This window comes from Mesocricetus auratus, unplaced genomic scaffold, assembly GCF_017639785.1.
Source record: "Mesocricetus auratus isolate SY011 unplaced genomic scaffold, BCM_Maur_2.0 Super-Scaffold_15014, whole genome shotgun sequence".
Lineage (NCBI taxonomy): Eukaryota > Metazoa > Chordata > Mammalia > Rodentia > Cricetidae > Mesocricetus > Mesocricetus auratus.
This window is the reverse complement of record NW_024429186.1, coordinates 39379141-39394391: the sequence shown is the minus strand read 5'-3', so window position 1 is coordinate 39394391 and position 15251 is coordinate 39379141. Positions and strand designations below refer to the sequence as shown.

At 36.1% G+C, this 15251-nt stretch overlaps 1 protein-coding gene across 2 annotated transcripts in view; it reads left to right on the top strand.

Annotated features, from left to right (window-relative positions):
- Fut8 (fucosyltransferase 8) overlaps positions 1-15251 on the top strand; it is a 215279-nt gene that overhangs the window by 80640 nt on the left and 119388 nt on the right. For both annotated transcript variants that reach the window (XM_013115426.3, XM_040742877.1), the window contains exon 3: positions 5699-5792. In XM_013115426.3, the coding sequence (XP_012970880.1) occupies positions 5767-5792 (26 nt within the window). In that variant the 5' untranslated portion in view covers positions 5699-5766. The remainder of the gene's footprint in view (positions 1-5698; positions 5793-15251) is intronic.

Here is a 15251-nt window from a genome sequence, read left to right as displayed (position 1 = left end):
TTTATATAACTAATCTGAGTAAGAACGGTTGGAAATTTTTGAGTATTTTGGTCTAGGGCATTTTGTTAGTCATATTTGTAAATGAGAGTCAGGTCAGGAATGCCTTACTTGTATGATTTTCGACTGTTGTTTTGTCTGCTAGGAGCACTCTTCTTTTGGGTTTTATCTTTGTTGGTTTCCAGAGTAGTCTTACTGTGCTTTTGGGGAAGTCAAGTTGCATCCATCGAGTGCCTCACATAGACCTTACATATTTTAGATTTTTCAAGTAAATTCTTACTTAAATTGCTTCAAATAAGTCATAGCTTTAAATTTCCATGTTTGGAAGAATACATTTCATTCTTAGCATTGATATCTTTAGCCCCCAAATCTTCTTGACTTCAGCATCTTTAATTATTCCTATGGGTTAAGCAACTCTATTTTTAATACCTATAATTCTGTTCATTCTCAAACTAGGTCACCAGAGCTTTGTCATTGTTAATGAAAAAGTCATTCTTCACCTCTTTTCTTTTTAGGAGCATGCTCATACTGAATGAAGCCAAAATATGTAATACTCTGCCTTACATACAGGATACAATTTTGCATGTTTCAAATTCAACCTATTTGCTAGTACAATGGTGTTATTTATATCTCAGAACTTAACTGTTCTGCCATGCTATTTAGAACTCATATACATTACTAAGTTTTTCAGTAGGCTTTTTACCTATAACCTCTATTTTACTTTTTCTTTAGTCATCCTCAGTATTTTCTGAAGGACTTTTGGGTCTTAATCAGAATTGGAGTTTTGCAAATTACAAAAGAAAAGAAAAGGGACATATTTAGAAGTGGAAGCAGTGCAAGTACAGAGAAAAAAAAATCACACTCATTTGTGTTACCCCTCTTTCGTTGAGAAAAATCTTAGCTTAATGTTCTTTGCTTTTCTCAGGGTTGGCGGCAATGGTGATAATGGTTGTGGTGGTAGAAGTAATGGTAGAAATGGATTTAAGAGATACTCAGCTTTTTAGAAAATATTTAATTATGGAGATGATCTTTAAAAAATTTTTTATTTAAATTAGAAATAAGTTTGTTTCACATGTCAATCCCAGCTCCCCTCCTTCCCCGCCCCCCTCCAACCTCCCCAGCCCCCCACCCAATCCCCACTTCGCTCCCCAGGGAGGGTGAGGGCCTCCACTGGGGATCTCCAGAATCTGTCATTTCATTCAGGGCAGGGCCTAGGCTCTTCCCATGTGTTCAGGATGAGAGAGCACCCCTCCATGTGGAATGGGCTCCTAAAGTCCATTTGTATGCCAGGGATAAATACTGATCTACTACTTGAGATCCCATAGATTGCCAAGGCCTTTATGGAGATAATCTTAAAGATAAAAATTTCAAAATACAGCTTATAATATGTCAAGAAATCATCAATAAAGCTGCTAGGGAAAAAATGAGAGTGACACTGGGGAGAATGTGTCCTTTAACATGGTGTTTCAGTTGTTTCCCCAAATACAGTTAATAATGTGGTTATTACCAGAAGCTTTCTTTGTAACATAGTTCTGTGTTTGATATTGGTTTGTGCATATATTCGATATTTTAAAAAAAATACTGACAATGCTGGACTCATAATTATCTTCTGGCTTACTGTCTTCACTGTCTCATTCCTGTGCTGATTGTGTGCCACAGACTGTGCTGATGTAATTCTGAATAATTTTAAACTGGAGAAAAGCACGTTATGTTTTTCCTTTATACTTAACAGCAGTTTTAGTACCAACAGTTGTACAATTTTCTTGGATGACTTCATCCAGGAAGTCATGTTTTGGAATATTTTGAAATGATGTTGGAAAACAGTAATACTTTGGGATAGGCTCTTAAGAGACTACTTCAATTTCAGTTGTCAACTTAGGTGTGCGACTTGGGTCAAGATAATTTATTCAAGAGTTCTATTCTTCTTACTTTATGAACAAAACAAGAATCATAAAATAGCTACTTCATAAACATCTTGAGGGTTGAACTAATTTGTAAAGAAAGAACAATACCTATACATGGTATGTTTTGAATAATTATTAATTTTCTGTCATAATATTCTCAGTAAATTCTAACCCAATTGTTTTTACATTTTTAGAAAATTTCAGAAAGTAACTTTCAGGTTAGAGCTTTACTCCCTTCTCAAGCTGCTTTCAGACTGAAATGTCTCAATTTTCATGTGCTCAGGGTTTACTTGGAGATCAGGTTAACATGCATTTAGTAGTTTCCTAATAGTTCTGAGATGTTGCCTCCTGATGAGCCTTCTTGCTGGTCCTTAGACCATGCCTTGAGTAGCAAAGTTAAACATTCATGACCCACTTCTTAGTCTCTCTGTGAGCTGGGAAGCTCACTTTCATGTCTTTATCTGCATTAGCATTTAAAATTTTAAGTCCATTTCCTTTATCAAATTGAAGGACAACTGCTCAGAACTCTTGGGCTATAAGTCCAAGTATGTTATCTTGAAGTTTTCTTTTCACTACATTCTTTTAAAAAGTTTGACTCTGTGAAACTTTCTTCGGGGATCCCATTTTTGTTTCCTTTTGTCATTTATGTAATCTTCTTTGGACTCTTCTAATCTCTCAGTGGCTTCTTTAAAGTATGGTAGCCTAAACTTGATTTAGCCTAAACTGTCTTAATAAAAATGAATAATTGTTGAGGCCAAAGATGTAGTACCTTCCATTTCTAAAATTCCATAATTTTTATTATTATAAGAAGAAAACATTTGTTTAGGATTTTTTTATTGACTGTTATCTTCCCAAATTTTGATGTGTTTATAACCATGATAATTGTTTTAGTATATTGCTTTCTTTGTGTTTTTTTCAAACATACTACTTGAATATATTTTTCATCTTGCATGTATTTTAGAGAAGAGCTAGTCACTATTTTCTTCCATATTCTCTCTTTTTTTGAAATCTGATCTCTAAAGTAATCAGGATCTTGTTGACTTTTATTCCATCTAGGCATGGGGGATCAATTAGGATTCTGTCAGCAAAACCATACTGGTATTACTTCAGCCAAGAAAATTTAACATAGGGAATGGGTTACACAAGTGTTAGAAGGCATAGAAAGCAAAACATGGATACTGAAGTAACACAGATAGTAATTGCAGGAAGCCCCCTTCCCATAGTCATGAGGGAATAAAAAAAAAACTTAGACTAGGGCACATTACAGCCTATAGATTGCTTAGAGAGCTACTGTCTGGTGGCTACTGCTGTTCCCGAGACCTGTATCTTCCACTGACTGCTGCTGTTGGGTAGAGGGCCTGTGCTGGGGCATTGCTGACTCAATAAAACAAATATTCTCTCTTTAATGCTTTTATAGGCATTGGTAGAAAGCTACCTAGTAAAAGAGAAAAGTAGTTTTCTTTTCAACAGAAAGGGTGATTAAAGGATGGGATTGGTGCTGAGCAATAGCTGAGTAACAGGTGCATTCCATCTCTCTCTTCTTTAGGTTACATGATGGCGTAGGCCTTCTGTCTTTTTCCTAGACAACAGGACCCTAAATGTTCACAGTGCTTGAGGGTCTAGGAGAAAAAGTAATTGTCAGTGTTTTAGCCATATCCATTTATTGCTTAGGGATAAGAGTTGTTCTGATGACTGCATGACTGGATTATATAGTCACTGTTTGAAAACATTGATAATGTCAAGGTGACCATACTTTGTTAGGCAGTATAATCTTATGGGAATACTACTGTACAAATGGAATATCAGTTATGTAAAATGACTGATTGTCTATTTGATGTGATTTGGGGCATGAGATAGGACCTGTCACTCTAAAACAACTCTGGTACACTTTTTTTTTAAAAAATCATTAAGTCCACATTGGTTGGGTTTTCTGTTGTTTAGGAGCCTGTGTAAATTGTGGTAGGATTAAAAATTGACTGTCTGCTGGCAAACAGTTCCTGAATCAGCAACCAGTCTTTAGACTGAAGATTATACTCTCTAATATTCTCCCCCCAAGAGCTCCTCATCTTTTAACCCTTCCATGGATCTTGCTAAGATGCTTGATTCTGATTCAGTATGTCATTAAGGATCTTGGATTCTGCATTATAACAGGTTCCCAGAGGAGGCTGAAGCTACTGGTCCCAAGCCAAATTTTTCTCTCCCCTTCCTGGTTTGAAAAATCACTGGTTTGGCTGGACTTCAGTTGCATGTAGGGTTTATGTGGTTGGATAGGAACAGAATGAATGGTCATAGTTTAGAACTTGTTACAGGTTTGTCTTGCTAGGACTATTTTGAGCAATTTGCCACAGGGGTATAGTTGAGTTTTCTTTAATAGTTAATGCTGTCCTGGAGCCTGTCATGTACAGTTTTCATGGAAGATCTTCAAGCTTTTCAGTAATTCTGTTTGTTTAAGGGAAGCTGACTTGCCAGGTATAGGATAATAGAGCACATTAATGCATTAGATAACTTGTGTTTATTAAGGCACCTATTACTCTTAACTGCTGATTGCTTTGCTGATAGAGCTGTCTACAGATTTCAAAAAAGTGTATTTTGTTGACTATAACACTGTTGGCATTTCTCCTGGTGTTAACAGTTATCAGTATTTAAACTTAGAGAACATAAAGTCTTGATCCAGATAAATGTTTTTTTTTTTTAAATAACTTTAGGGAGATGGCACAGTTGATAAACTGTTCGCTTAGTGTTGTGGATGTGGAGACAAGCGAATCCCAGGAACTTATGGGTCTGTCAGGTTAGCTGAATTGATAAGTTCTAGGTTCAGTGACTACATCTCAGAAAGTAAGGTAGAAAGTAACTGAGGAAGACCACTCTCTGATCTACACCTGTAAGCACGCGCCCATGCACACGCGTGCGCGTGCGCGCGCACACACACACACACACAGAGAGAGAGAGAGAGAGAGAGAGAGAGAGAGAGAGAGAGAGAGAGAGAGAGAGAGAGAGAGAGAGAGAGAATGAATTTCCTCTTATTTCATTGCTAGCCTTCATGGCCCTTATGCGTCTCCTACAGCTTTCCTTGTGCCTGCAAACCTTGATTTTCAAAGGTTCTGGGTATTTTCCTTTGGCTGTTGATGTGTATGTGTGAATATTATCATTAATTTTTTAATTGAAGCTATGAAGAGAAAAATTTTCTAATTAAGGAGAAAGGTAACACAGGGAGCTAAAGGATTCAAGGAGATTCCTACAGAAGGGTGAAAAAGCAAGCCCAATTTTAGGATCCTAAACAAAACATTTTGATTGGCATATGGAGGCCCTTATGTTCAGACAAACATCCATATTTGAATATTTATAGAAGATAATCTGTCAAATTACTGTTATTTTAATTTGCTTAGCTGGGCTGATTGCTGCAGTTCGATATTAGTTGAATTCTAGATGAAGAGTTGTAAATATATCCTGGAATGCAATATGCTTTGTCCTTGAAACCACATGGATCCCTGCCACCTCTAAACCATGGTGCCTTTTTCCCTTTGCCACACCTTTGTTCCCATTTTAGGAAAACAACATAATGAAGGTTTAAAACTGTAAAGATTTGATTTTTTAAAATTAAATCAGTTCCCATTTAGTGATCTTGAATTGTATAAGTATTTTTAACTATTTCTGTAGACTTTGCTTTCAGAGAAGCTGTCTTTTACACCTTATACTTTGAGATAAATTTCTCAATTGATTATGAGATATGCTTTATGTTAACAGCAAAAAGTGTGTTTCTAGATAATTAATATTTCTTTTTTATCTCATTTGAACAGCTAATAATTTTAGAGACCGAGATTCAAGCAATAACACCTTTCTTTGCCATACTGTGTGGCTTTCTTCAATGTGTTACATCCTAGGGAAAGGAAGGTAAGTGCCATTTTCAGTTAATATTTAATTAACTTTGTAACTTAATAATATTCTTTATTTTAAGTCAGAAATTCTGATTTTTAGATAATTTTCCCTCACCCAGAAAACACTATTTGTTAATGGGGACCCACTGTTCCTCAGGGGAGCCTACTGAGTTATGTTATTTCTGCTGTATGGAGTACACAGAAACTTCTCATCTACCTTTTGGAGCATGAATTGTGTTCTGTGTTCTGTTTGCTAGACTGTCCTGTCCTTTTCCTCGACACTGTCACCTAAGTGGTTTACTTTATCCATATAATCAGTAAGACATAAGTAGGTAGTTTACTTTGTCTTCTTCTGCTTTATTTCTTAATCTTATGTACATGGACATAATTGAATATGCTTGTGTTGTTTAGTTAGAATCTATAGTAAGTATTTAGTCTCAGTGTTACTTAGATATACTGATTTTGTTTGGGCTTTGGGAAACGTAGGGCCTCAGAAATAATGTCTTATGTTTTGTGAAGTTGCATTTTGGTAGTGTTCAGTCATTTACATGAATCCACTACTATTCTCATTTGTTCTATTTTTGGTGCATTTTAATCTAGATGATTTATATATTTTAGCTTTGCTACTTTTATCCATCCCTTTTGTGAATATCTCCAAATATTTTCTTACCTATCTCATTCAAATTTCTCATTACTAGGAAAACTGATTTGTCTAATTGTGTAATCTGCTGGCTGAATTTAAAGGATTATGATTCTTTGTTACCATAATTGTTCATTTAAAAGTATTTTATTATTTTCTACCATGTTATGAGTTTAGATATATTTGTTATACATAATGCAACATGGGTATAGAAATAGAATAACACCATAAACACCTAAAATGAGCTAACTGTTGATGTGTGCACTTTGGGGCTAGTCTTTCTGACATTCTTGCTAAGTCTGAAAGCTTATTTTGCAGCATTTTCTCAAGTTTTGATTTCAGCATTATGTTCACTTTAAGTTAACCAATATGCTTTTTGTTAAGTAGATTAAAACTCAAATAAAATTTAAACCAATATTGTAAAAAGTAATAAGCCACCTTTCCCCATGTGAGTTGGCAAAAAAAGTTAGCTGTATTTTTTTACTAATAAGTGGTGGCACATGCCTTTAATCCCAGCACTTGGGAAGTAGAGGCAGACAGAGCTCAGTGAATTCAAGGCCAGCCTGGTCTACAAAGTGAGTTCTAGGACAGCCAAGTCTACACAGAGAAACCCTGTCTCAAAAAACAAAAACAAAAACAAAACAAATAACCCATACAACAACAAAAGAGCAGCAAACAGTACTGGTTTAATGTGTCTCAGGTAAATTAATTTTGGTAAGGATTACTTCTGTGATTATAGGTTAGAGCTCACCAATTTGTCCTAATCCCCCCCAAAACAGTTGTAAACATTTAAAAATAAACAGTTTTTTTTTTTAAGTTAGAGAAATAGGAGTCAGAACCAGTGCAACAAAACTAAGTTATAAGAATTACTGGAAGGCTGCCGTGGACAAGTCAGAGAGGTAAAGACATCAGAGGGGACCCCTCCCATTCTTCTGGGCCTGTCCTTCTAGTTCTTTACAGTGAATATCAGCAAGGGAGAAACAAATTCCTATTACAGTTGGAGAGGAGGAAAGTAATCATTTTCAAAATACCCTGGAGAATTATGTTCTTAATAAGGTCTGTCTTCAAGAAAAAAAGTCTTTTACCAGAATCTCATTGACCTAGGGGAAGGGAAGCTCCCAAGTTCTCTTCCAGCCACTGTTTTCCTGAGGAAGCAGAGGCAAGTTGAGAGGCACCAGTGGAGTTTATTGTTGGGCACAGGTCAGTAGGAAGTCGAAACCTGATCATAGGATCTCTTCCCTCCTGCCACATCTTGACAAAGTACTAAAGGTCTTTGTTACATTTTCTTGTACCCAGTGAATCCTGAAGCACTTTGGTTAAAAATGGCAAGATACTGAAATGTATGTCCCTCTCCTCTACACATAGTTTAATAAAGAAAGAATAAGCATTGGAATCACACTTTCAAGGCAGGGATGTCAGTACCATGCTGTGAATTTAAAACAACTATGATTAATATGTCAAGGGCTACAATGTGAAAAGTAAACATATAAGAACAGGTGGGATAATGCTTAGGGGAGAGATGGGCAGTCTTAAAAAGAACAATAGAGAAACAAGATTAAAGAGAAATAGAAATTAAAAACATAGTAAGAAGCAGAGCGTGGGGATACATTCTGTAATTCTAGCTCATGGGAGACTGAGGCTGGAGTATGGAGAGTCCAAGGCCATCTTAACTTTGTAGCTGTGCCTCCAGTCAGCTGGGTGAGGCTTCCTTTGCTTACCTGGATAGGAATTTTGGTTAGCAAAGAGACTCTTTAAAGGCTGATCTCAGCAGCTCTTGATATCTTCAGTTTTCAGCAGCAGAGAGCCAGGCAGTAGACAGGCAGAAGCAGCAACAAGTGGGTCTTTCTAATGTTATGTTCCTTAGTCCTACTTAGCCCTCAGTCCCTTTGCTAATCTGGTATTGGGACTCTTGTACCTTGGCAGAGGACATTTTGTAGCTCTCAGCCTGGAATCTGAGCCCCTTGTCACTGAAGACTTGAGCTCACTGCAACTCTTTGGCATGCTTTCTTCTCCAATCTTTATAACCTTTTTATCAGCCTTCCACTGTCTCTACTTTTGCTCTTCTTCTTTCTGCTCTAAACTCTCCAGAACTGTTTGCTTTTTAAAATATTATTTTAAAATAGTGAATATTGCTTAAATAAACTAGATGTTTTCTATTTTTAAACCATATATTTCTTTGAATTCTGATATGCAAAATTTGAGAGCTTCCTCTTTCTCATTCTTATTTTTAAAAACTCTAGCTATTTAGTGAAAGTACCTTAATTTCATAAGACCTGAAACATTGTGAGCATATTGATCAAGGACAATAGACTGCAAACATTGGAGGTTGGCTCTAGGTCACACCACCACCATCATGTGGGTGTCTACATCACTGGATATGGTAATTTTAAACCTGAGTGGTATGGTAACTTTATTTTGTCATCACTTTTAAGAATGAGATTATTTCTATAATGGAGAATAAATTATTTTGTTAGATGTTGATTCTCTTTTAAGATGAATTGTCTTGCAGTACCATTGCTTTAAAATTCTTCATGTGTTTAAAATATTTTATAAGAAAGTACTAAAAACTCAAATGAAATGCCCAGATGAATACATTAATCATGAATGACAGTGTTTGTAATTGATACTTAAAATTAGTTGCTACATATAGACATGTATATAGATAAAAGCATGGTAGACTATTTGAAATGAAAATTTTCTCTTTTTGCACCCATTTATTTGTTATTATTCAAGATTATTTATTAGGTAGTTGCTGTATTCTTGGCTGAATAATAATCAGTAAATTATTTGTCTGATGAAGTTCATATCCTATTGTTTAGACAGATACTTAGTATGTCAGATGGTGAAAAGTGTTCTAGAGAAAAGCATGCACACCAGGAAAGGTATTGTAATGCTGGAGGAAGAAACACATAGCTCTAACTTACAACAAAAAAGGAAAGTTGTTTCATTGAGAAAAATGGTAATTGAGTGGTTGCTTGCATTTGATGAGGGACAAAGCCATGGAACAGGTAGGCAAGTGTGTTTCATGTTACTCCACAAGTCCTGTATGGAGAGAAATTTCTTTCTGGAACATACTAGGTCTCACTATATAGTCCCACGTGGCCATGAACTTTCTGTCTTTCTACCTCCTCTGTAAAGTGTTGGAGAATGTAGATATGTATGTATACCATGTCAGCTCTGACCATTGTCTTGTTCATCCTATTATTATCATTCATTCATGTTCTCTCTCTCTCTCCCTCTCCCCACCCCCAGTATTCATGCATGTGTGTTATTATTATTATTACTACTACCAAAAACCCTTCTCCCTTTATTCTTAGGCATGATAGTGATGGTAGCCTTGTAATATCTTGCTCTCCTAGGTGTCACCATCTTCAGAGGGTGTTACTCTGGGTTGTGTATGTCAAGTTGTAGCCTTTTGAGGGCTGATGGGCCATGTGGGGAGAGTTTTGTAACTGAGCTCTTTAGAGTCATACAATGACAGTAAGTCTACTTCTACCCCCACCCCCACCATCCTTCTTTTTTGTGCATGTTGTAATATTTTCAGGGTTTGCTAGAGGAGGCCTGTCTTGACCATTAATTATTTTCATTGGTTACGATGTGCCTCTACCGAATGTTTCAAAGGATTCATGGATGGAACTCTTTATTGTGAGAATTTAAGGATTCCTGGTCCCCTGTGAAGATAGGAATTATTAACCGTTAATACTAGATTACTCTTTCCCCATAAATTATTCTTCTAGGTTTTATTTTAAGGGTCTTTAATTCTGTGCACACATGGACTTAGTTTCAGGTCATTTAAAGAGCTTCTTTGAAAACACAGGTCTTCTTGGAGCTCTCACTCTAAAGGGAGACATTTTCAGCATTTCTTGTTGCCTTGGTTTTCCTGAATTCTGGTCTGTTTTCCAACTCAGTAGTATGACTGACTCTTATTGGGCTCCCTCTTCTACACATTTCAGTGCTGTAAACACTGAAAGCAATCCCAGGTTGTCATGAGGCTCACTTGCTTTGTCTTCCTTGTTCATAGAGATCAGTTTTCAGCTATCTAATGTCAGATGCATAATTTGTCCTGTTTTCTAATTGTTTACATTTGGAAAGTATTTCTTTTGTTTGTTTGTTTTGAGGTATGGTCTCATTATGTAGTCCTGTCTGACCTGGAATTTAATATGTAGACCAGACTGGTTTCATAATCATAGAAATCCAGTAGCCTCTGCCTCCTTAGTGCTGGAATTAAAGGCGTGCACTACTATTCCTGGCTGGAAAGTAATTATTTACCATTCTTATTTCCTTATGGATAACGTAAAGGTCCCATATCATTTTTTAAAAATGGAGAATGATATTCTTAGCAAGCAGTAGATCTGGCCTGTTACAATTTGAGTACAGTCACATGAAAAATACTGAGTGTAAAACATTGCCTAAATTAAATTTACTTTAGTAACGTTTCTGGTATTCTTCTACATGTAGCTATAAATAAAGACTGTTTTAGCAGCTTTTGATCTAATGCTATCAGTCAACTGATGCAGTAAATTAATGTTGGTGTAACTCTAATGATTTACAATGACTGATCTTGTTTTGGTTTTTATGTGCCTCACTGAAGATCACTGCCTGTGAAATGTTTTTTTTTAATTCTTCTTTCTTCCCCTTCTGTCTCTTTCCTTTCTTGAATTCAGTATAACAAAAAGCATAACTCTTACGTAGTGTGGGACTTTTTACTTAGGAAAATTGCTGAATTTCTTTTATCATAATTATTTTAACTGTATTTGAAAAAAATTAAAACATCTGATCAATAAGATTAGACATAATTGTGGAACCATGCTGCATGAATATTTTATTCTATGTCCTGAGATGCTGTGAAATTGTATACATTTATTATTACCCACTATTTCTTTATCTCCCTCCTCCATTAGTTACAAAGCACTGGCAGCATAAATTGAAATGAAGTAATTGAGAATTTATCACTAAATATGAAATTAGGCAAAAGGGAATGTGTTTGGGCTAAGGCAAGCAGCAGTGGCCCTCAGTCCTGGCAGGATGTAGGTAGGTAGGTGTGTGTGTGTGTGTGTGTATGCGCACGCATGTGTGCAAATCAGATTAGTGTTTGTCAGTAGCAGAAAGTTGACTGAAAAGAGAAAGTAACAGTTATACAAAGGTACAGATTAGGAAAAAGAACATTTAACTGGTTACTTAAAGTTGAAAACAATTTAAGAGAAAATTTAAACTGCTCCCACCTTTAAATGATAAATATAATTAAGTGCCATTAATGAAAATTGCTGGCCTTAGGTACTTTTATTACATTTTTATCAGCTAGTAGAGAATTAGATTTTATTATTGCATTTTTCAAGCAAAATTTGTTTTTGTTGTTTTTCAATTGCATTTTATGCTCAAATGACAATTTTTTTTTGTCTGCCTAGAAAGGTCCTCAGTCTATCCCTTCTATGCCTCTGTCTGTGTAAACACAGACTTGTATGTCTAGAAAGGTGCTCAGTCTACCACTTCTATGCCTCTATCTGTGTCCACTCAGAGTTGTCTGTCTAGAAATGTGCTCAGTCTATACTTATTATGTCTTTTTCTGTGTCAACAAAGAGTTGTCTGTCAAATGACAATTTTTTTCCTTGAAATTACCTCAGATTTCTCCTTCCCTCTTCTTTCCCTTTTTCCATTCTTTTCCCCCACTGCATTGTTTTATTTTGAGATAGCCTTGTATCACTGGCTGGCTTTATATTCACCCTGTCATTAGTTGAGCATGACCTTTAGCTCTAGATCCTTCTTGACTGCATCTCCCCATGCGGGGACTACAGGACCTGGCCATGTAACAAAAGGCTGCCTAGGGTTTGTTACCCTCCTGTTCCAGCCTCCCTAGTGTTGGAATTGTAAGCATGTATCATGCTTATCATTTTTTTAATGAAAAGAACTTTAACAGTAATTATTCTGCAATCAATTTATATTCAGTTACTAATGTATAATTCTATTTTCACTTATTTCAGAGACAATAGAATCAACTCAAATAACTAGTGTTTTAATTAGCAAATGACACAACTGTGCTCAACTTTCCTAATGTCCTAACCTTTTTTTCAGAGCAGATTGAATGATTGTAAACATTCACTTCATAATTTTTAAAATTAAAACAAACTAGAAAATCATTACTTCAGTATGCTTCCCTACTTAATTCCATGTGATGAGATGGACTGAAATTTTCAAGTGGAAAAAGAAAAAAGAAATCATTAGTTCATAATTCAATGAAGGTTAAGTTTGTAAGGTTAACAAATGTTTAGTTTGACTTATATTTTAATGGTGTGCTTTCTTGGTCAAGAAACACTAGGAAGCATAAGTGCTTCAGTTTGGAAAAAGACATTATAAACAACATATTAAAGAAAAGCTGAGCATGAGTTACAAAGTACTGTTATTTAAAGAGCCCTATACAAATTAAATCAACTCTAGATTAACATATTCTCAAATGTGTATCTTTTAAGCACATTCTGTGTTGATCTTATTTCTCTTTAAAATTAAGGAGTGCTATAGAATCTTTCTTTCTGACTGGCTCCCCTAAGTGAAAGGAGTGTGTTTATATATTAAAATAATAAAAACAGAAAAAGCAAGCAAAAATAGTGTCATGAATTAAAATGACCCTTTAATTCTAACTGAACCCTTCTCCCCCCTGTAATTTTCTGTAAAAGCACCATGGTGAAACCAATTGAATTACAATGTGGAAGGAAGAAGGACAGAAGAAAAGAGTGATGTTTATGAAGTTCAGTTTTCATTTACTGCTTATATAGTGTGGTAGTGGCACTATTAGGAGCTGTGGGCTGTGGGAGTAGGTGTGGCCTTGTTGGAGGAAGTGTGTCACTGTGGGGGTGGGCTTTGAGGTCTGCTTAAACTACACCTAGTTCTGTTCACTCCTTATTGCCTGCAGATCAAAGATGTAGAATTCTCAGCTCCTTCTTCAGCACTATTGTCTGCCTGCATGTTGCTTTGTCCCACTATGATGATAATGGACTGAACCTCTGAACTGTAAGCCATTCCCAATTAAATGTTTTCCAAGAGTACTGTGGTCATGATGTCTCTTCACAGCTATAGAAACCCTAAGACACATAGTAATCACATTTTCACATTTCTTCTTGGTAAGGTAACAGTATATGCACATATAACTTAAAAATATTAGTTATCTTTGATACGTAGTACAGAATATTCTCTTAATTCATCAAAATTGCTAACATCTTAGAAATTAGTTGGCCTAGTTATGATGTATAGTTAATTACAATTAATGTGATTTCTACAAGGATTTTCTTACTTTAATAGTTATGTGCAATAATATAACAGGTTTTATTTACTGGTGTAATTAACTTTTAATAGTCTGAACTGGTTATTTGTACCTTTGGCCTCAAATGAAAGCAGTTTAAAGTGTGCTCCTATGGTTAAAGAGATGGCTAACTGGGTCAGGTGCTTACTGTGTAGGCATTAGGACCTGAGTTCAGATCCTTTGTATCCATGTAAAAATCAAGGTGTTTCTTTGAGTGGCTATAACCAGAGCTCTGGGGTGCAGAAACTGGCAGATCTCAGGGACTTTCCAGTAGCTAGTGTAACCAAAATGTCAAATTCAAGGTTACATTAAAAATCCTGTCTCAAAAAATAAGGCAGAGAATTGATGGAGATTGAGGGAGACATCCTGGTCAGCCCCTGACCTCACAAATGCCTGCATAGGCAAGTGCACACATGCACATGTACATACTCATACACACTCACACACATGCACAAACACACATATACACAAGCAATACACACACAACACAAACCTACATATATATAAAATAAGGCGAAGAATGACTGAGGAAGATACACATTATTAGTTGTTGGCCTCCTTATACTTATGTACACACAAAACAAGTAAAGTGATACTATTAGTAAATGGAAGTGAAATGTGTATATTTACAATTCTAATTGAGTTGTATGTGTACATATGTACTTGCGTGTATATATGTTTGATTGGTAGCATAGTGTGAAGAGCAAACTTCTCAAATTAGTCGCGGGTTATAAAATGTATAGACAGCTTACCCAACTATAAAATTGGAATGATATTCCACAGACTCAAGTAATTGTGAACATTATGTGATAATATGCATAAATGTTTTTCAAACATTGTAAATAATTTTATAAACTCCAGTTAATAATCTTTCCTTTGCTCATTAAAAACCAAATATTAGCCCAGTACCACTTAGATATTGTCAAGGGTTTGCTCATCATAGGGCTTGTCTTAGTTACTTTTCTATTGCTGTGAAGAGATACTATAGATGGTGTTTCTGTTCTGCCTGGTCCTGCTGCTGTTTAGCCCCAAATAAATAAATACACAGAGGTTTATATTAATTATAAACTGTTTGACCAATGGCTCAGGCTTCTTACTGGCGCTCTCTCTCTCTCTCTCTCTCTCTCTCTCTCTCTCTCTCTCTCTCTCTCTCTCTCTCTCTCTCTGTCTCTCAGATTTATTTTATGTATGAGTGCTCTATCTGCATGTACACCATTACACCTGAAGAGGGCATCAGATCCTTCTATAGATGGTTGTGAGGCAGCATGTGGTTGCTGGGAATTGAACTCAAGACCTCCTCTGTAAGAGCAGCCAGTGCTCTTAACCACTGAGCCATCTCTCCAGCCCCCAAGCTATCTCTCTCATGATTATTAACCCATAGCTTTAATCTGTGTATTTCTACATTACCTTATCTTATCAGAGAACACCTGGTGCATTCTGTCTTTCCTGTAGCTACATGGCATCTCTCTCTTGAGGCTTCTCTTTGTCTCTCCCCAGAATTCTCCGCATCTCCTAGCCCTGCCTATACTTCCTGTCTGGCTATT